Source organism: Tamandua tetradactyla, chromosome 2 (genome assembly GCF_023851605.1).
Source record: "Tamandua tetradactyla isolate mTamTet1 chromosome 2, mTamTet1.pri, whole genome shotgun sequence".
Taxonomy (NCBI): Eukaryota; Metazoa; Chordata; class Mammalia; order Pilosa; family Myrmecophagidae; genus Tamandua; species Tamandua tetradactyla.
Genome location: NC_135328.1, coordinates 171870032 through 171891226, shown reverse-complemented (window position 1 = coordinate 171891226; position 21195 = coordinate 171870032). Strand labels below are relative to the sequence as shown.

The window sequence follows — 21195 nt, the reverse complement described above, 5'->3', positions numbered from 1 at the left end:
GGTTATTCTTATGCAAGCTTCAGCTAGATACTGCTAATTACCAGTTTGCCAACCCCCAACCAAAATCATTCCTGTTAATCCAAAGAACACCTAGGGCTCTCTCTGAGATTCTACAAAAGTTTCACATACTATGATTACTTCCAGAAACATATAACCTCCAGATGGGTTCGTAGGCCAGGTAAGTCCTGAAACCCAGAGGGGCCAACTTCTCCAAGAAAATCAACTAGTTTCAACCCCCTATCCCATACTATTGATAACCCTTTCCAACATGAAACAGTTAGAAAGGGGAGAGCCGAAATACCCCTTAAAGACTGGGAGAAAGATCAAAGGAGAAGGAGTTAGAATAGAAAAGATAGGATTTAACAAATGAGTATGACTGCTGAATCATTATATTGATTTTTTTTGGTCACCAGTGTCTTGGAGCAGTTAGAAAGGAAAACCTAAAATTGTGGAACTGTAATTCTCAAAGGTTAGATTGTCCATGTCTGTGCCCTCCTAGCCTCCCATGCTTGTCTCAATTTTCATGGTAATCTTATAGTAAGAATTTATCAGTTTATATTTTATCTGTCCAGAACATAGTAAGCACTCAAAAAATGTTTTCTTAACTGAAGTTATAAATGAATGGTTTTAACATTTAACTACATCTGAAATTACTCTTTGTTATTTTGTAGGTACTCCTCATCCTTCATGTTCAACTGAAGATCAGGCTATTCTCAAGAAGCCAGGGTCCATGGGGTCCCCACACTGTCCCACATAGCAGCTGAGAAAAGGAGAGATAGGTAAACAGCTAGGTATCCAGAGATGTAGGAAGATTATTGAAAGGGAGCTCAGGAGCAAAGGGAAAATGGGAAGGAAAGAGAATGTTGGAATAATCATAAAGGAAATGTGTTTATAGGGTCAGAAGGAGGATATAAGGAACAAAATTCCTCCAGCTAAAGGCCACTTAGCTATAATCCATAAATTCTAAACTTGAATTTAACCATCATCTCAAATTATCTCTTTCTTAACTCAAGTCATAAAAGAGTTAATCATAAAATGGTAACTGTCTTGAAATGCATGAAGTCATGTAGAGGAAAGGTTAAAACCAGAAGAAAGAAGTAGAAATACTGGGTAGAAACTACAAGGACATAGATTTTAGTTCAATATAAGGAAAATCTCAACAGACAAATTTACCCAACAATGGAACTGGTTACCTCATGAGATACAGAACCCTCTGGCACTGGAAACATAATTCAGATATAGTTTGAGAAGGTTCTTGTAAAAGAAAACGAGCCCTTTCCACACAGGGACTGTGTTTGTCTTACATTTGTGGCCCTCAGGTTTGGCACATAAAAGAAATTAAAATAATATATAAATGAATGAGGATGAATGGATGGATGAGTGGGTGGATAAAAGTGTAGTATAGGTTCAGCCAAATGACCTCAAAAATCCCTTCCAGTTTTATAATTCTATGATAATATTAAAACCAAGTCACAACTTCTTTCCCATCTCTCACCAGTGCCCTAGAGGAGATGGTATTTACACATAGCCAGGGAAGGAAAAATAATGGACTTATTCCAAATAATCACATTTTAAGATTTTCCCAAAGCTATGGCCTACCTCTACTTTATCTTCTCTAATTAATCTAAAAAGCCTGCTAGTATCACAAATGTTGCTCCTGACTGTTTAACATTGATATCTGCTACTGAAGGAATCATCCAAACAACATGTACATGGTGAGTGTAAGAGAAGAAAATGAAATGAAGTGAAACAGGAACCTATCACCTCTCAGGGCATAGAATAATTGAAGATTTTGAGAGAGCTAGTTGGCCACCTTTTAGCATTAATGGATTTATCCATAAAAGAATTGAAGCATGACCTTAGGTATTAAAAATACACTCAAGCACTAGAATGACATAGTTCAATAAATTATTTCTAGAAATTTCTGCCACACAGTGAAACTCAATATTTTTCTTTCATAAGGATTAGTGAGATAAAGTGCTGCGAAAATGGTATAGGCTCTTAAAAGAGAATTAACATTTTTAAAGCCCCAAGAAAATGGTACTGTATTTGTAGCCAGGGAAAAAGCTTCCCTTTTTGTGGATTTCTAAAAAATGTTGAAAACCACAGTGGTAAATTATCATTTTCACAGGATGATAACAGAGCTTCACTTATGAAGCTAATTCTCTTTCACATACTAAGTGACAAAAATGGCTGGAGGGGTCCCCTGGCAGCTTCCATGAGTTTCCAAAACATGAAGCCAGTTTAAAAAAAAAAATGTACCCAGCTTTTATATAGAATGTACATGAAAAAGGTTTTATTAGATTATCCCAAGCTTTTGAATACTTGGATAATGCTCTATCCTGAAAAACACCGGCATAGTTTTTCTGTACTATTTATTACCTCTGCTGCATGCACTTAAAAAATATACTTTCTAAATGAATAAGTTGTAACATCCATGCTCTCTTTCTCATTTCTTTATAACGAAGATCAGAGAGAGGGTCAGAGTTGGGCATTTAAGTGCTATTTGTAGCCATGAAACAGAATTAAGATATTGTCTTTAAACATTATTCAGACCCACAAAGACACGCAGGCACATCACATACATAAACAGGCTCGATTTTATCTGCCCTTCCCCTATGCCCAGTGCACTGGTATCACTTCGTTTATTACATTCTGCCATCATTATTAGTTTACTGATCCATCATCCCTTCTTAACTCTGAGTACCTTGAAATAGTTACAGTGCTATTTATCTTTGTTACCCAGTGTCAAGCACAATGCATGGCTCATAGAAGGTGCTCTATCACAATGAGGTAAAGGACCTCGAGGATCAATCCTAATGAATGTAATCAAATACACAGTCAGCAGCAAAGGGAATCCCTTTGCTAATTTGACAATTCTAAGTAAAAATCATTTCAATTACCCACCTGAGCTCTGTCTACTGAAACATGAAATGAATGGAACAAGAAGGAGCACAATTAATGATAAGCTCACATGGAAAGTTTCTGCCCTAAAGAATTTACTGAGACTTTATTCACACTACATTTACTTTATCTGTTCATTGCAGTGGCAGATAAAAAAGAATACAAAGTGGACAGGTGGGTGGAGCATAGGCCTTCAGTTCAATGAACAGCTGGCAAACAGACTTACCTCTTCGGATTGCTCGTGGGTCTGTACAGGTGAAGATCTTCTTCCCACTGTAAGTCGATGGCAGGGATAAGAAAGCCCTGATTCAGCAAGACACATCTGCAAAAAGAGGAATCCTGTGTTTGTAAACAAAATGAGGACATGTTTCACAAAATTATTTTGCCTTTCAGAAATTTCTGTTATTTATGAAGCAAGACTAGAAAGCTTATTCTAGCAGTCTGGGCATTAGATTATCAGGAAGGCTTTGAAAATTTTGATTCTTCCATGTAGCAGATGTATGGTAACCTGTGGTAACCTCTGGTAATACCTAAAGTTTCCTAATTCCTGGAGCATTATTCTATAAATCTTTCATAGGATATTTAGAAGAGTGCTTGCCAAAAGCTTTTTTTTTAAAATTTCACCACAAGGTAAGAATTCCATTTGTGTTTTAATCACTACTTATCTACAATTAAAATAAACATTAAAGCTTCTGGAAGTATAATGCATGTAAAGCACTTAGTATAGTACCAGGCATATAGACATTCAGTTTACTGTTCATTATTTATTACCATTATGATAAATACTATCCTAAGAATCTGCCTGGTTAGGTTAAAATGATTAAGACCACACATAGTTATGTCTATTGAAGTTTACAGAGGGTCAAATATTAAATAACAATTTTGAGGTTTAAATTAAATTTGGAAAAACACGAGCAAATATGAGTAAAGTCTGAATTTCATAAACGTCAATGGATTTCTTCTCGAGATAGAATCTAATTCCTGAAAGACACATTTAAAATTAGTATATATTTCAGAATTAATATATCTTATAAAGTACAAAAAAGGTATAATTTTAAAAATAGTAACTTTGTCTAAAAGAAGCAATATTATATGCCAACATTTCATTAATGGTAATTCTAGGTGCTAATATACCAGTATCACAGTGCTTGCTGTATACAGTAAATTTTACACCAGGCATTTTATTTTTCCATTATTTTGAGAGATGTTATTTGCATTTCATGTCACTTTATCCATATAAATGAGTTAAAACAACATTATTGCCAAAAGAGAATGTTTTTCTTTGGTATTTATTAAATGACACATACATGTAACTAATACAATGATAATATAAAGTTTCTTTTGTTAGAAATAAAATTGGATACCCACTAGCACACTGCAAATATCTATTGGTAACCTTTGAGTAGATGTGAATTAAACTTTGTGAGGAAACCCAAATATCTATAAATTCATGGAGACGGCTCAAGACACCGCAGTGGGTTAGTCATAACTAGAATTCAAAATGTGTTATGACCAGGCTAACTAGCTGAAGACAAATATTAGAATGGAAATGCAAATTTCACATAAATATCTAGATATTTTCAATCATGTGAGGTATGTGCTATGACAAAGAATAGGCTGATAAAAAGCATGTGCTTGGTTATTGTTATTTTTCTTTAGTCTGGTTAGAGGCTTTTGTTTGTTTATTTTTGCATCTAGATGTTTCAGCATCATACTTTACAAAGACTAGAATATCTGGCTATTAAAAAAACCAATATAAACAAAACCACCAATTCTGTCATTTTTTTCAATCATTTTGATCAACATAATTGTAATGATTGGCTGAATGAAATTGACTTCAATACAAGCAAAACCATAGTTAGGTTGGATAAGAACAGGCTAAATTCCAAATCAAGTTGGTATTCTTCATTTGAAAAGAGCCCTCACTCAAATACCCAAATCCTCTGGTAATAAAGTAATAATGGTGATAAATATTACTGACTATCAGAAGCAGTGTACGATAATGTAGAAGAAACCTGGACCAGGAGCCAGAAGACCTCGGATTTAACTGCTGCCTCCTGAACTTGTGAAAGTCATTTTTCTTTCTTAGGCCTGAATTTCCTCATTTATTAATTGAGGTGAGTAATCCCTGCCCTGACTACCTCACTGGGCTTTTGAAAGGGTTAAAAGTGATAAGGTAAGTAAAAGCCAGCTTTGAAATTGTACTGCAATGAGCAGAAATGCTGGTACCATTCCAGTGATCATCATTTTTAGGGCTCCAGAAGAGACATAGTAATTGACTTTTACTGTGACTTACCTTTGAATTCAGCTCAGTCTAAATAACTGTGAAGGACACATTTTAGGAGGAGCTAGAGGAAAACACTCACTAAAAGGTACATGCACTAAAATGAGCTTGTCTCCACAATCATCAGCATTAACTTTCCTAGTAGCTACTACTAATTCTTGAAGACAAGAGGACAGTGGCCAGCACTTTCCTCTCAATCAACAATTGACCAAGCAGACCTCTGGGTCACGTCCCTCACATCCTACTAATTACAAAATGCTGAGGAAATCAGGAACTTCTGGGTTATGACATGTCCAGCTTTGCTTAAATAGAAGACTGAGTGTCTGTTCTAAGGGAACATATATACCAGCTAGGGAAATATGAGATGCGTACAGAACAGGTACAGAAAAAAGGAGCCAAGATGGGGTTGCAGCTCCACGAGGCAGTCTCTGTAGGATTGGGGATTCCTTGAAACGGACAATAGTTACTCAGACAGCGATTTCAAAAAAGTTAGGGCAAAGTAAGCTTTTGTTTGGGACCCATAACCTAACTCACATAAAGAATATGAAGTCTAAGGGTTGAAGCTCCAGTCTGGCTAAATCACTCAATAGCCCAATGAATATGGGTAAAATTACTTAGAATTTCTGTACTACGGTTTTCTTATCTAGAAAAAAGTGTAAACCAATCTCTCTTTAGTTTACAAACTAAGATTGTAATACAACTGTTCTATCTCCCTCACAGAATTGTTGTGAAGGTCCAATGACACAATGTATATGATATAAATGTGTCTGAATGGGTACATATTTGTAAAGTATTGATAATATTGCAATTAGGATGTTCATTTTGTAAGAAATTAGAAAAAGGAAAAATCAGGGCTTCAGATTTGCATGAATTTATAGATGAAGAGTATTAATTTTTTTTAGGTCCAGTATTTATTTATTTAAAATTGTTTACAACAGTAAGGTTTAAGGTAAAAATACAAACAAAAGATACAAATTGATTGCATAAAAAACATTGAAAACAGGGTTATGTCCTTCCACAATCCAATAAAACAAACAAACATACTCAGAAATATTCCACTTGATTCAAGTTAAATTTCATTCATTCAATAATTATTTTCTGAGCACCTTATAAGGGCAAAGCATTGACAAAGTTTCTCTCGTACAGCTTACGTTCTAGTAGGGGAAAGACAAAGACCAAACTAGACAAAATAAACAGAAAATATGCCAGGCAGTCAGAGGCTATGGGGAAGTGGAGAGAAAGGAAGCTTTTGTACACTCCCAAATTCTAAAGAACATCCTGGGGTTAGTTAAAGGTCCCAGCTTAGGAAAAGATACAAACTCTAAATTAGATTTTTATTTATTTTTTTAGTTCAGCCTGCTTTTTTTAAAAAAAATATTTTTATTGAGAATTCTCCAAACACATACTTTAAATTAGATTTCAAAATTACTTCTTTAGGTTGCAAATTCTGGTCAGACTTTAAAGTTTATAGTTCTGAGCAGCACTTAAAATTTTCTAATTAGAAGCTATACTCTGTGGTCACACTAATGAAATAAGGTCCATATCACACCTGTGTGTGTGGCTGTATATGTCTACTGCTATTTATACATGTATATATTATATGGTATTAATACATATATATTACTATAACTGTTTATGGCTCTAATGATATAAGCCTTCAAAATCAAGTCTTAGGTTATATCCAGCGTCTCCAAGAACTATCAATGTTGTGATTCTGAGGTAGTTTATCGGGTCCTCAGTGCATAGTATTTCCAAGTAAACTATTTTTCAGTAAAAGTACATATCACCTTGTGAGTAAACACATACTGCTTAAGCAACATGTAGAACTTAATGAAGAATGGAATGAAGCTGCCTTCGTGTCTAGAAAACAAGGGAGAGTCAATAAATCTGTTTTTTGCTGCTGTTGCTCTCAGGTGCTTCTTCACTGAAAGAGATGGTCTTAGAACTTGAAAACACATTTTAGGGATCTAATAATTTCACTGGTGTCTTTCAATTGCAATGTCTGACAAAGGCATTGCTTTTTTTTTAGGATGTCCAGCTTAAGGAAGCTTTTTACTGTAGGAAATCTAGGGCCTGAAGCGCTGGAAAGGACCATTCCACTGGAACACTATGAAAGCCAAGGGTGGCAGTGGGTTATGACATGTTCCTAATCACTTTAAGGCAAATTCTAAAGGTGACAGGGTCTTTATAAATCCAAGGCCAGGCCAGAAGATCTTCTCTAAACCCAACACCTCTGGTCAGAAATATCAGAGAGTAAGCTTGTTCTGGGTCACTCTGGGGATCTTCCAGCAGATAATTCACTCTCCTAGGAGATCCTTGAGTCTCTTTGATACTTCAATATTCTCTGCTCAAATGACTTAGAAAGCTGGGACTACAGGTCCAGGAGATCACGTGGAATGGCCTGCGGTTTTATGTGCATACTGAGGATGTTCTTAGTATACTTGCCCCTCCTAGGGCGGCTGCTTTCAACCTTTTCTTCCACCAGGACGAATCTGTGGCCTTAGCAAAAACTAGAAACAAGACCAGCCTTAGGTTATACACACTTGCCAGCATGCTCTCCATGTCTGCATCCCCCTTCTCTTCCACTGGCCCCTTCAACAAATGAAGTTGAGAATTTTGCCCTATAGGCCACCATAATACCCAAGACTTCCTTTTTAATAAGAAATTTACAAATAATCCCAAGTATCAAATAATAAAAAAATAAGCTATTTATGTGCCCTTGGAAAGCAGTATATAAATTTTAAAATAGCTTTTTCTTTCAAGTTATATTTTCCCCCTCACTATGAAATTAAATAGGTCACACTTTCTTGAGTACATACAGGATAAGGGATATGTGAATAGAGCTAGCCATTATAGAAGAGAAGTTAGTCTGGTATTAAACACGACACAGCTAAGCCATAAAAACAAACAAATCCCATAGTATGTGAATATATGTGATTATACATATGTTTCCTGCTGAAGTACTCTATTTTTTACTCTATTTTATCATGAGCATGTTCTGGTCCCATGTCTTCTTGCAAACACTATGATTAACCTCTCTATGTTCCCATACCTTAAAAAAATAGCAGTAGCTTTCCAAATTAGTTTCCCATTTATTTCCCCTTAACTTTGGTGACTGAAATTCTAACAAGAAGACGTTGTTCTACTGTTATTAATCAGGAAATCGTAACGCATAGTAAAAGAGTACCTAGCTTTAATTCTAAACCATGTAAGAACCAGGTAACTGTGAGGCAGGATCCCATGGTTCTTGGGATTAATGGACATAAGGCTTGGAGAGTTTTAAGGATCATTTTTCAGGCATCCTGGGGCTGTTTTCTAGTGTAAGCCACTTTTCAGAAAAACAAGTGACGATGGTATCTAGGCTTTCCTAAATAAATTTCCTAAGAGCCTACCTCATGTCAAAGAAAAGACTGAATTTTTCTGTATCTCACAAAATGTAATGAAATACAACACTGGGAATGGAGACTGTATAGTTGACATGCAGGAACCCCTGACAAGATTAGCTGACAGGGACATAAATACTCTCCTTAGCCACAAAACATGACCAGCACCTTGACACATCAGAGGAGAGAGGAATGGCCCTCTTAACTTATTTCACCAAAGGCAGGTCCAATGACAGATCTCTTAAGATTTTAAGAATGGAAACAAAGGTAGAAACTTTTCTCTAACTACCTATAATTTCATTTTTAAATTGTTCAGTGTTTGCCAATATTATTAGAACCTATGATTTGAAGAATTCTCTTTACAGTTATGAGAGGAGCAAGGAGCTTAGGCTCCCACAGCAAAATTCTCACCAATCTGCCAGATATTTAGAGCTCATTTCTGGTCACATAGTCTTCTTTTGTAGAAAAAGTTCCTCACTTGCTGTACCTTCACTATTTTCATCTTCATTAGATAGTTTCCCGAGTCTCGACTAGTCTGGGAATTGTATATTTTGTGATCTTCATCAATTTGAAGAGTTTATCCTACTGTATCAACAGTGTTTGTATTTTCAATTACAAAACATCTTTCGGTTTGTTCCTCAGAAGCGGAAAGGAGTAGATCGTTTAGTGGATTTTCAGACAATACTCATCAACACTGGAAGGAGGTGTACATGATGGAAAGAACACATAATTGATACACTTCAAGAGGCCCTTCACAGATAAAATGACAAATGGGAAGGAAAATAATGCAAGGCAAATTCTAATTATATACCAGGTTATGGAGGTATTTCTTGGTTTTGTTTTCTCGCATTCAATATCACTAAAAACACTGCTTTTATTTCATTTTTCATCCTCAACAAACACTCTGGCTTTGACAAAATACACAGTCAGTGGTCACAAGTTAGGAAGAGTAATATCAGTTTTATTCTCTAGCATTTTGCTCTCAGCAGTTGATGTGCTTTCCCAAAAAACAATTTCATAAATTGTTGGGTAATACTGGTTCACAGACTTGGTTTTTTGACTCTTTTGGAGCACTGAGACAGATATGCAGGGAACTGTCAATGGATTTCACACTGATGACTGGAGGAAATATGACAGCTGGTTTATCAATATCAAACTTTTTCTCTTCAGACCAAAGAAATGTGTTATTCCCATCAGATGCTTGTACACGGAGGAAGTAAACTCCTTTCTGGAAAACTTTCTGAGGAAAGACACACTTGGTAGTTTTGACGTTTTTATATTTAGGTCTTTGTTTCCATTTATTTGAATGGTTCCCAGGAAACTTGAAAATAAGCCCAAAGCCACTGAACTTGAAAGGCCATATTTTCATATGAGTAATCCCAAAGAACATAGCTCTGATTTTCAGCATTAACTTCTATTATTTCCTGGTGGAGGCAGTTTAATTTTCAACTGTGGTATTTATACATTACACGGGACTATAGAAACCAACTTTTCTCTGTAACATAGTCTTGCTTTAACTTTTAAATAATAAGTAGTCTCTGGTGAGAGTTTATAAATCTTATCTCTGGAATAAACAGGTTCAATACTCTTTTCTACACTTGAAGAATTTTTCCAGAAAACTAAATTGTATGTAAATTTTGACCTATCCATAGCCCACCTGACACTATCTTTTGTTCCAGGAGAGGAGATGGTGATTATTATTTCCTTATCTTCAGCTTCTAAATATACTTCTCGAAGACCAATCTGAGCTTTCTGAAATGGTAAAAATGAGTCAACCTCATACCATGGAGAAGTACTGTTTCCTTTTTATGCTCTTATACGTAATTTAATTTCTTTATAAACATTTGGCTTGGCAGAAGAAAAGTTGCCTTTGGTACTAGTAATATATTGACACACAGGCGATTTCATCCAATTATCCTTCCCAGATATTTGATAATCTTGCTGAAAAAGTCACATTCCTGACAAAGTCACTGGTCCTGTTCCACTTCAGGATAAAGCTGTCATCTATGATGAGACCTCTACATTCTGGGGCACCCCAATGACTAGGGTCATGGTGCCCAAAAGGGTGAGTGTCATCTGTGGGCTGCTGCCAACCCTGCAGGTCACATCCTTGGCCTACTTGGGCTGGTGCTGGGAGCTGCCCCCTCCACGCATGCTGAGTGTTAACTTTTAAAAACACAGATTGATAAAATTGTATTATAATACTTAATTAACCTATACTTAAGGGTAATCTTTCAGTCACGAGATTGCTGTAACCAACCACAACTAAGGACTGTGTGCTGGTTTGAAAGGATGTATGTCCCCTAGAAAAGCCATGTTTTAATCTAAATCACATTTCATAAAGGCAGAATAATTCTTATTCAATATTGTGTGTTTGAAACTGTAATCAAAATATCTCCCTGGTGATGGGATTTAATCAAAGTGGTTGTTAAGATGGATTAGGCGATGCCATGTCTCCACCCATTTGGGTGGGTCTTGATAAGTTTCTGGAGTCCTATAAAAGAGGAAACATTCTGGAGAATGAAAGAGATTCAGAGAGAGCAGAGCAGAACATAGCCAAGAGAAGTAGAGTCCACCAGCCAGTGACCTTTGGAGAAGAAGAAGGAAAATGCCTCCTGGGGAGCTTCATGAAACAGGAAGCCAACCCTGACCATGTTCACCATGTGCCCTTTCAGACGAGAGAGAAACTCTGACTGTGTTCACCATGTGCCCTTCCACTTAAGAGAGAAACCTGGAACTTCACTGGCCTTCTTGAATCAAGGTATTTTTCCCTGGATGCCTTAGATTGGACATTTCTATAGACTACTTTTAATTGGCACATTTTTTCGGCCTTAGAACTGTAAACTAGCAACTTATTAAATTCCCCTTTTGAAAAGCCATTCCGTTTCTGGTGTATTGCATTCCGGTTGCTAGCAAACTAGAACAGACTGTGACACATTTTTAAAATCTTATTTTATGGCTTTACTCAATTTCTTTCTGATCATGTTAGACTATAATTCTCTTAACTTTCCCTGATCTCAGGCCTATATATTCAAAATAGGTTTGCAAATTAAAAATATATTTAAGTCAAAATTCCTTTATTTTATTAGTAAATTCCAACCTTGAATAAATGCTACACATCTTGGGGGTATCAGTTTCTGGATGCCTATGGATGGGGGGAAGATGGAGGGAGAAGTATCATTTTCTTGCCTAAATCTCACAAACTAATTGATCCTTACAAAAGCAAACTTCTATGCCATTCAACAACATGACCCATTATATTTTCAATCTTGAAAGGATGACTATTGACTTCAGACTTTAAGTTGAGGACAACATAATAAGACAGCTAAAAGGAACAATAGTCCTTTTCTGGCTTTCACAGCACTGTATTTACACCTCTCCTTTAATACTTGTATCATAGTTATTGTGTATATGTTTTATTTCCTCTTATCTCCTTAGGGTAGGGAACTGGATCTCATGTACCTCACATCTCTTCCAGTATGTGGTCCAGACTCTTATACAAAAAGAGAACACAATAAATTTTTGTTGACTAGGGGTAAAAAAGGAATTTTAGAGTGTCTGAACATGAGTGCTGCTTTGTATGAGAAATTGTTGCATCTTAATCCTGGCCTAGTGTTATCCTGTGTTCTGCTCTCTCCTGGATGAAAATGTGTTACAACATCAAATTTCTGAGAGCCTTATCGAGCTATAGGATAAACTAGATATAATGAGGGATTAATTAATTTATTTTTCACTCCTTTTGTTTAAAGCAGTTTTATTGAGATAACTTCACATACCATATAATCCATCTAAAGTGTACAATAAATATCTTCTATTCAGAGTTGTACTTTTATCATTACAATTAATTCTAGAACATTTTCACCCATAAGAGGGTTCTCTACTATAAAGTACCATGTTTCATCCTCTGGCTTTCCTTCTAGTGACATACATGACCCTACACTTTCCATTTCACCCACAATCACACTCACATATCATCGCTATTAATTACACTCATGATAATGGGGTACCATCACCTATATCCATTTCCAATCAATCTTATTACAAATTCTGCATAATTTAAGCATCAGATCCACATTCTCTGTCCTCACTGTATCTTCTGTTGACCTACATTCTAGATACTAACATCACGAGTTTGTTAGTCATATTTAGTTCATTAGTCAGGCCATACAATATTTGTCATTTTGTATCTGACTTATTTTACTCAAGATAATGTCTTCAAAGATCATCTATGTTGTCAAATGCATCAAGACCTTATTTCTTCTTAGATGGAATAATAACCCATCATATGTACATATCACATTTTGTTTATTCATTCACTGGTTGATGGACACTTGGGACTACTTCTATCTTTTGGCAATTGTGAATAATGCTACTATGAACATCGGTGTGCATCGGTCTGCTCATGTCCCTGTCTTCAGTTCTTCTGAGCATATCATTAGTAGTGGAACTGTTGGATAATATTGTTGAATTATATAACTTCCTGAGGAACTGCCAAATTGTCTTCCACAGCAGCTGTACCATTTGACATTCCCGCCAACAGTGAGTAAATGTTCCTATTTCTCTACATCCTCTCCAACAATGGTAGTTTTCTGTTTTTTAATAGTGGCCATTTTAGTACGTGTGCAAAGATAGCTCACTGTAGTTTTGATTTGCGTTTCCCTAATAGCTAGTGAAGTTGAACATCTTTTCATGTGCTTTTTAGCCATTTGTATATTCTCTTTGGAAAAGTGTCATGTCTTTTGCCCATTTTAAAACTGGGCTGCTTTTTATTTAATATGCTGGATATTAATAAACCCTTATTGGATATGTGGTTTTTAAGTAATTTTTTCTGCTAAGTCCCTTTTCACCCTCTTGACAAAGTCCTTTGAAACTCAAAAGTTCTCAGTTTTGAGGTGGTCCCATTTATCTATTTTTTTGCTGTTGTTGTTTGTGCTTTGGATGTAAGGTCTAAGAAACCACCTCTTACCACAAGATCTTGTAGATGCTTCTTTAAATTTTCTTCTACCAGTTTTATGGTTCTGGCTTTTATATTTAGGTCTCTGATCCATTCTGTGCTAATTTTTACATAATGTGTGAGACAGGGGTCCTCATTCATTCTTTTGGATATGGACAACCAGTTCTCCCAGCATCAATTGTTGAAGAGACTGCCCTGACCCAGCTGAGTGGACCTGGCAGTCTTATAAAAAATCAATTAACCATAGATGTGAGCATCAACTTCTAAACTCTCAATTCAATTCCATTGGTCAATGCGTCTATCTTTATGCCAATACCATGTTGTTTTTCTCATTGTAGCTTTGTAACACACATTAAATTGAGGAAGTGTAAAACCTTCACCTTCATTTTTCTTTCTCAAGATGGTTTTGACTATTCAGGACCCCATACCCTTCCTAATAAATTTGATAATAAGCTTTACCATGTCTGTAAAGTAGGCTGTTGGAATTTTTATTGGGATTATACTGAAACTGTAGATCAATCTGGGTAGAACTGACACCTTTTTCTTAATGCAATTGTATTGACACAATATCATCATATAGTTGTGCATTCACTACCTCAATAGAATTGACGTCTTAACACATTTAGCCTCCTAATCTATGAACATAGAATGCCTTTCATTTTTTAGGTCTTCTCTGATTTCTTTCAGCAATGTTTTTTATTTTTCTGTTTAGGTCCTTTACACCCTTTGATAAATTTATTCCTAGATATCTGATTATTTTTAGTTATTGTAAATGGTATATTTTTCCTGATTTCCTCCTTCAATAGTTCATCACAAGTAAATAGAAACTCTACTGATTTTTGCATGCTGATCTTGTTTCCTGACACTTTGTTGAAGTCATTTATTAGCTCTAGTGGCTTTGTTGTAGGTTTTTGGGGGGACTTCCTAGGTATAAGATCACATCTTCTACAAACAGTGAAAGTTTTCTTTCTTTTTGATTTGAAAGCTTTTATTTCTTTTTCTTTCCTAAAATGCTCTAATTAGAACTTCTAGCACAAAGCTGAATAACAGTGGTGATAGAGAGTATCCTTGCCTTATTTCCAATTTTTATGGGAAAACTTTCAGTGTTTCATAATTGAGTACATATCAGCTGTGGGTTTTTCATATATACCCTTTATCATATTGAGAAAGTTTCCTGCTACTCCTATCTTTGAAAGTGTTTTTATCAAGAAAGGATGCTGGATTTTGTTAGATGTCTTTCTGCATTAAATGAGATGATCATATAGTTCTTCTCCTTCGAATTGTTAATTGATTAACTGATTTTCTTACATTGAGCCACCATTGCATAACTGGAATAAAACCCAGTTGGTTTGGGTGTATAATTCTTTTAATGTGCTATTGGATTCAATTTGCAAGGAATTTATTGAGGATTTTTCATTAGAGAGATTGATTCATAATTTTCTTTTCATGTAGTATCTTTATCTGGCTTTGGTATTAAGGTATATAGCCTTCATAGAATGAGCTAGGTGGCATTTCCTCCTCTGCTCATTTTGGAAGAGTTTGGTATGATTGATAGAATTCAGCTCGGAAGTCTTCTGATCCTAGGCTTTTCATTGTTGGGAGGTTTTTAATGACTGTTTCAATTTCTTTACTTGTGATTGTTTCGTTGAGGTCTTCTATTTCTTCTAGAGTCACAATATTGTTTATGTGTTTCTAGGAAATTGTCCATTTCATCTAGTTTGTTGGAATACAGCTGTTCATAGTATCCTCTTACGATCTTTTTCATTTCTGTGTGGTCAGTAATAATGTTCCCCCAGTCATGTATAATTTTATTTATCTGCACCTGCTTTCTTTTTTTCGTTATCAGTCTAGTTAAGGGCTTGTCAATTTTGTTGATCTTCTCAAAGAAACAACTTTTGGCTTGGTTGCTTCTCTCTATTGTTTTTTGTTCTCAATTTCACTTACTTCTGGTTTAATCTTTGTTGTTTCTTTCGTTCTGCTTGCTCTGGGATTAGTTAGTTGAGCTTTGTCCAGTTCCTCCAGGTTTATAGTTAGTTCTTTGATTTTAGCTCTTTCTTTGTTTTTAATGTAGGCATTTGAGGCTATAAATTTCTCTCTCAGCCCTGCCTTTGCTGCCTCCCATAAGTTTTCACATGTTGTTCTCTTGTTTTCATTCATCTCAAAAAAACTCAAAGAGAATTTCAATAGAGAGATAGAAATCATGAAAAGAAACCAAAGAGAGCTGAAGACCACTGTAACAGAACTGAAAAATTCCCTAGACAGGTTCAACAATAGACTGGAGCTAGTAGAAGAAAGAATCGGTGAACTTCAAATGATGATAAGACAACTGAAGTAGGTTGGCCTGAAAAACAGAAACGAGAATGAAGAAAGGGTATGGTATAGAGCTTGAGGAACCTGTGGGATACCATCAAGTTCCTAGGTACCCAGGGAGAGGGGAACCTGTTGGAGTTGTCTGTAGGAGTTTGTATTCTTTTTGTGACTGTTTTGTATACAATTTGAAATTTTTCAAAATAAAATATTTAAAGAAAAAAGATTATTCAGGGAAAAATCTGAATATGACTCCAAAAGATAATGCTTCAAACAGCAAAAGTGTACCCACATTGTGCTGTTCTGAAAATATTATGTACCCCTGAAAGCCATGTTTTAATCTTGATCCTACCTTTTGGGGGCAGCCATTTCTTTTAATCCTAATTCAACACTGTAGGTGGAAACTTTTGATTAAATTAGACTATCTCCACAGAGATGTGGTATGCCCAATTGTGGGTGAACCCACCCATTTCAGGTGGGTCTTGATTACTGGAATCCTTTAAAAGAGGAACATTTTGGAGGGAGCCAGAAAGGACAGAAACAAGAGCTGACACAGATGTGGATGCTTAGAGAACAGTTGCTTCAGAGAACAGAGACATGCATTTTGGAGATGTTTGGAAACCAGCAGATATTGTTGTATACCTTCCCATGAGATGTTAAGCAAGCCAGAACCTGGAGAGAGCCAAGGGAAGCGAGGAGATGAAAGCCACTCCCAGAGAAGAAAAGTGAGGAAACCCCACAGGAACAGAGGCTGAGAACAATGAAGCCAAGGAGCAAGGAGCCAGCATATGTCAGCCACATGACTTTCCAGCTGACAGAAGTGTTCCAGATGGCATTAGTCTTTCTTAAATGAAAGCAACCTCTTATTGGTGCCTTAATTTGGATACTTTCATTGCATTAGAACTGTAAAATTGTAACTTACTGAATTCCCTTTATAAAAGCGGTTCCATTTCTGGCATACTGCATTCCACCAGCTTACAAACTAAAGCAATTGTTGTAAAAGGGGATCTAATGGTATGCAGTCTTTCTCAGCAAATCAAACTGTGATTTATATTCTTTTGCCACTGACTTGAACTTGCATAGTTAAACACATTGGTAGGGTATTATAATTTGTGAACTGGTAATCTGTTAGAAAAAGAGCACTCAATAAAGCCTTTCTACAAAAAGAACTAAGATCCCCATTTTTAAACCTGAAATTATACTGGAAATAAACACTGGTTCTGACAATGCAATGAATAGGTATCCAGATAGTATTTATAACTGACGTGGCTAGAAGGTAGAGAAAGACAATAAACTTGTAAGTTTAGCTTTACACTGTAAGTTCCAGGAGGACAGGCATAGGGTCTATCTGGTTTTCTGCTGAATCTATCACATAGGAAATTGTTATGGATACCTATACTTAAGTGTAAAATAAAAATGCCTCTAATATTAAAATGAATGGCTCTACTACACATGGTTATTACATATTAGGATCTTCATAAGAATGTAAAAAATGGAAATTACAGGAGAGACATAGAATAAAGAGATTTCAGAGGATACATATATATCCAAAATACCAGAAGATGAGATTAGACTTTACCCAAAATTCTCTCTCAGAAAAGAGGAAGCTGCCTGTTATTTGAATATTTTACAAAAGTTCTAATGTTACAGAGTGCTCTATTAGTTACTTGATTTTGAATTATAATGCAGTGTGTGGTGAAGATAAATCAGCCTGAAACAATCCTAGTCAATCCTTCAGGTGTTTATAGAGGTCAACTGTCAGAACTGGTTAATAAAAAAGGCAAAGCTATTTAACACTGATTTTTTGTTAATACTTAAAGGTATGATCTCACAATTCCAAGTATTGAAAGCCTTTGCAAACAAACCTTTAAAAGATATTTTGACCCCAGGGATGAGCCTGGCCCTGTACTGCGGGATCAACAATGCCATCCGGACAAAAAGGGGGAAAAGAAGTGTAACAAATAAGGTGTTAGTGGCTGAGAGTTCAAATAGAGTCGAGAGGCTACACTGGAGGTTACTCGCATGCATGCTTCAGTTAGACATTGTTACTTACCATGACTTGCCAAATCCCAACCAAAACCATTCCCTGCCAATCCTAAAGAATACCTAGGGCATTATATAAGATTCTACAAAGGTTCCATGCACTAAGGTAACTTTTCAAAACCTACAAACTCCAGATAGGTCTCTGGACCACATAAGTACTGAAATGTAGTGGAGCCAGCCTTTCCAGAATATCAACTAGTTCCATCCCCATATCCCATGTTATTGACAGCCCCTTCCAACATGAAAAAGTTAGAATGGACATAGCCCAAAGCCCAAATACCCCTAAAGAGTGGGAGAAAGATAAAAGGTGGTGGTGGTGGGGTTATACAAAGAAAGTTGGGTTGAATAAATAAGTACGAGTGCTGAATCACCATAATGATATTTCTTTTAGCCTCTAGTACCCTAGAGCAGCTAGAAATAAAAACCTAACATTATAGAATTATAACCCAAACCAAACTCTGAAATGTGTTCTACAAATGATTGTTGTAATATACTTTGAAATTTGTTGCCTTTATGTATATATATTATTTAAAGAGAGGAGGAGTACAACAGAGAAGATAGGATTTAACAAATGAGTATGACTGCTGAATCATCATACTGATATTTGTTGGTCTCCAGTTTCTTGGAGCAGCTAGAAGAAAAAACGAAAAATCATGGAACGCTAACCCATACCAAACTCTAAAATTTGTCCTATAACTATTTGTCAAAATGTACTTGGAAATATATTGCTTTTTTGTATAGATGTTATATTTCACAGTTTTAAAAATGTTTAAAAAAGGATACTTTGGTAAGTTTCTTGAGAAGATGATGAAAATACATCTACAAGATAAAAGTAAAAGAATAACAACAAAAATGCAACTGTTTCAATGATATGGAAATAAGAACAATATTAGTACCCTCCTTACAGGGTAACGAAATGGTTGAGTTAATATGTGTAAAGTAGTAAGAACAATGCCTAGCACATAGCATGTGCTCAATAAACACCAACTTTTATTATTTTGTGAGTGGGTATTTGTGGCTTGGGATTAAATTTCTAGTGAGATGATATACCAAAGAAAAATGGTGCTGAATCTCAATTTATAGTGAAGAGGATAGATTCTGGGAAACATGACTCTTGTGATGAGAAGGCTCTTCATATAAAAATTGCATACAGATTTGAATAAAATTATTTTATGAAATGTAAAGATGGACAACAGCAGTGTTTATAAATTAGCATTGCTTTACAAAATATTAAAATATGATTTTAGGAATATAAATATGCCTAACTAAATCAATATGGTAACTATCTATGGGTATAATCCATATAAACAAAAGCTGTTCGGGGTTTTCAATGATTTCAAGGGACCCTAAGATCAAAAAGTTTGTGAACCCTGAACTATGCAATGTGTACAGATGCAACTAATTTCCATGAATAATAATGGCAATTATTTGAAATAACTGAGGAGACAGAAAAAGCACATTATTTTATGAAATTATAGAATCTTCCCAATGATATTTCTTCTTACATAATTAAGAAATCATACCACATTTTCTTTAAAAACAAGTTAAAATGAAATAGTAGGGCAATGTGCAAAAGAAAATTCCTGTAAACCATGATGGATCATTGACTATCTCTGATAAGTCATTAATAAAGAACAGTAAAACTATTTTAACATAGACCTCAGGAATTTTATAATGTTCTTCCTATGACTACTTTCTTTAAAAATAAGAATTGGAACTTCCAGGTATTTTATTTTATAGCTACATTTTAGCCTTCTCCCAAATATAGGCTTGCAGACTGCCTTTTTCCTCACTGTAAATAATAGAGACTAAGATATTTTAATAGAACTGGAGAAGATTGCAGGGTAGGGAGGTGTGGAATTCAGTTACTCTTTTACTGCAGCGAGTAAATAACCAGGAACTATCTGGAACAACAGTTTGGGGGACATCAGAGGTTGGACACACATTGTACCCAGTCTGGAATGGGTGGAACGGCCAAGATCACACACCACATAGAACTGTAAGTAAATTTCCCAAAGTGTGAAGGTTTGCACCCCTCCCCCACTGGCACAACAGTCTGCTGGAGACACTTCCCAATGGGAAAAAGAAGCAGCTCTTTACTAGGAGCAAAGGAATGAAACTCAATCAAGCTTCAATTGCAGTTTTAATTTAAAAACCTGGACTGGTGAATATAATTTCCAAGCAAAGATAAACTCAGAGAAAGCAGGAAAGACCTTTCTGCCTGAGGTCTTTCCTGGTAGAGAGGAGATGTGGCTGATGAAGAAAAAAATAACAATAAACAAAAAAACGGAGGCTTCTGAAGTCGGCCAAGCTTAGAATACTGGAAAAGTGCTATGCCCCAAGAAAAGGGGCACATAGAGCCTAGTACCAATTCTGGCTCTTGCCTGGCAAACCTTGGAGGCAGAGGACTGACTGTGAAAAGGGATTTTATTTTATTTATTTTCTATTTTTTTCTTTTTTAAAAAAGTATTCTAAGTAGCTAATTAGAGAAAGCCCTAGGCATTTTCAATGTCAGCACTGACCCAGGCAATGGCAAAGTTAAGATAGGTCTGAAGCAACAAGTCAAGTGAAGGAGATAATTCCCTAAAGGGATTATCTTTTCCCCAAAAGGTTGGATGGAGCCCAGCTCAAGTGGTAACCCTCCTTCAGAGAATTTAGACCCCAGGGGCTGGGATTCAGAATCAGCCTAAGGTGTCTCAGTTTGGCAGGCTGAGAATTATAGGTCCATACCACTTTATGCCCATGGGGAGCTGAGGGCTAATAATTGCCATCCACTGGGCAGGAAAGGAAAATCAGAGTGGAGAAGCCCCATAGGAAAGTCAGACAACCTCCTGCTTCTCATTTTCAGGTAAATGTGATCCTGACTGCACCTACCTCCTGAGACCTGGACCTGCCCAGTCTGGGAATATCTGATTGGGATCGATCATATCTGGGGAAACCCTCCTCAGAAAAAGTATGGGAATACAGGCAAGGCAAGAAACAGAAAAACTGGAGCTGAAAAATTTTTACCAGTTAAAAAGAAGCTATGCTAGAGGTCTAGAATAAGTTGAAGTGAATGCCAAAAATAAGATAGAGACAAAGCCAACCAACAAGAAAATCCCAGGTAAAAGAGTGAAAATAACCTCCACAAAAAAATAATCAAGGAAATCAGATGTCTGAACATCAGCAAAAAATGATACTAGGAAAAATGAAGATGTGGGCCAGTCAAAGGAACAAACTGACTTTTAAAGGAAATACAGGAGCTGAAAGAACTAATGAAAGATTTCCAAACAAGCAGGCTAAATCAATTCAAAAATCAAATCAACGAGTTGAAGGAAGAT

General features: G+C 36.0%; 1 protein-coding gene and 1 pseudogene across 7 annotated transcripts in view; both read right to left on the bottom strand.

Annotated features, from left to right (window-relative positions):
* FAF1 (Fas associated factor 1) overlaps nucleotides 1–21195 on the bottom strand; it is a 667255-nt gene that overhangs the window by 205252 nt on the left and 440808 nt on the right. For all 7 annotated transcript variants that reach the window (XM_077149703.1, XM_077149710.1, XM_077149708.1 and 4 more), the window contains one exon: nucleotides 3131–3226. In XM_077149703.1, coding sequence (XP_077005818.1) covers nucleotides 3131–3226 — 96 coding nt within the window. The remainder of the gene's footprint in view (nucleotides 1–3130; nucleotides 3227–21195) is intronic.
* On the bottom strand, nucleotides 4831–21061 carry LOC143674255 (interferon alpha/beta receptor 1 pseudogene; annotated as a pseudogene).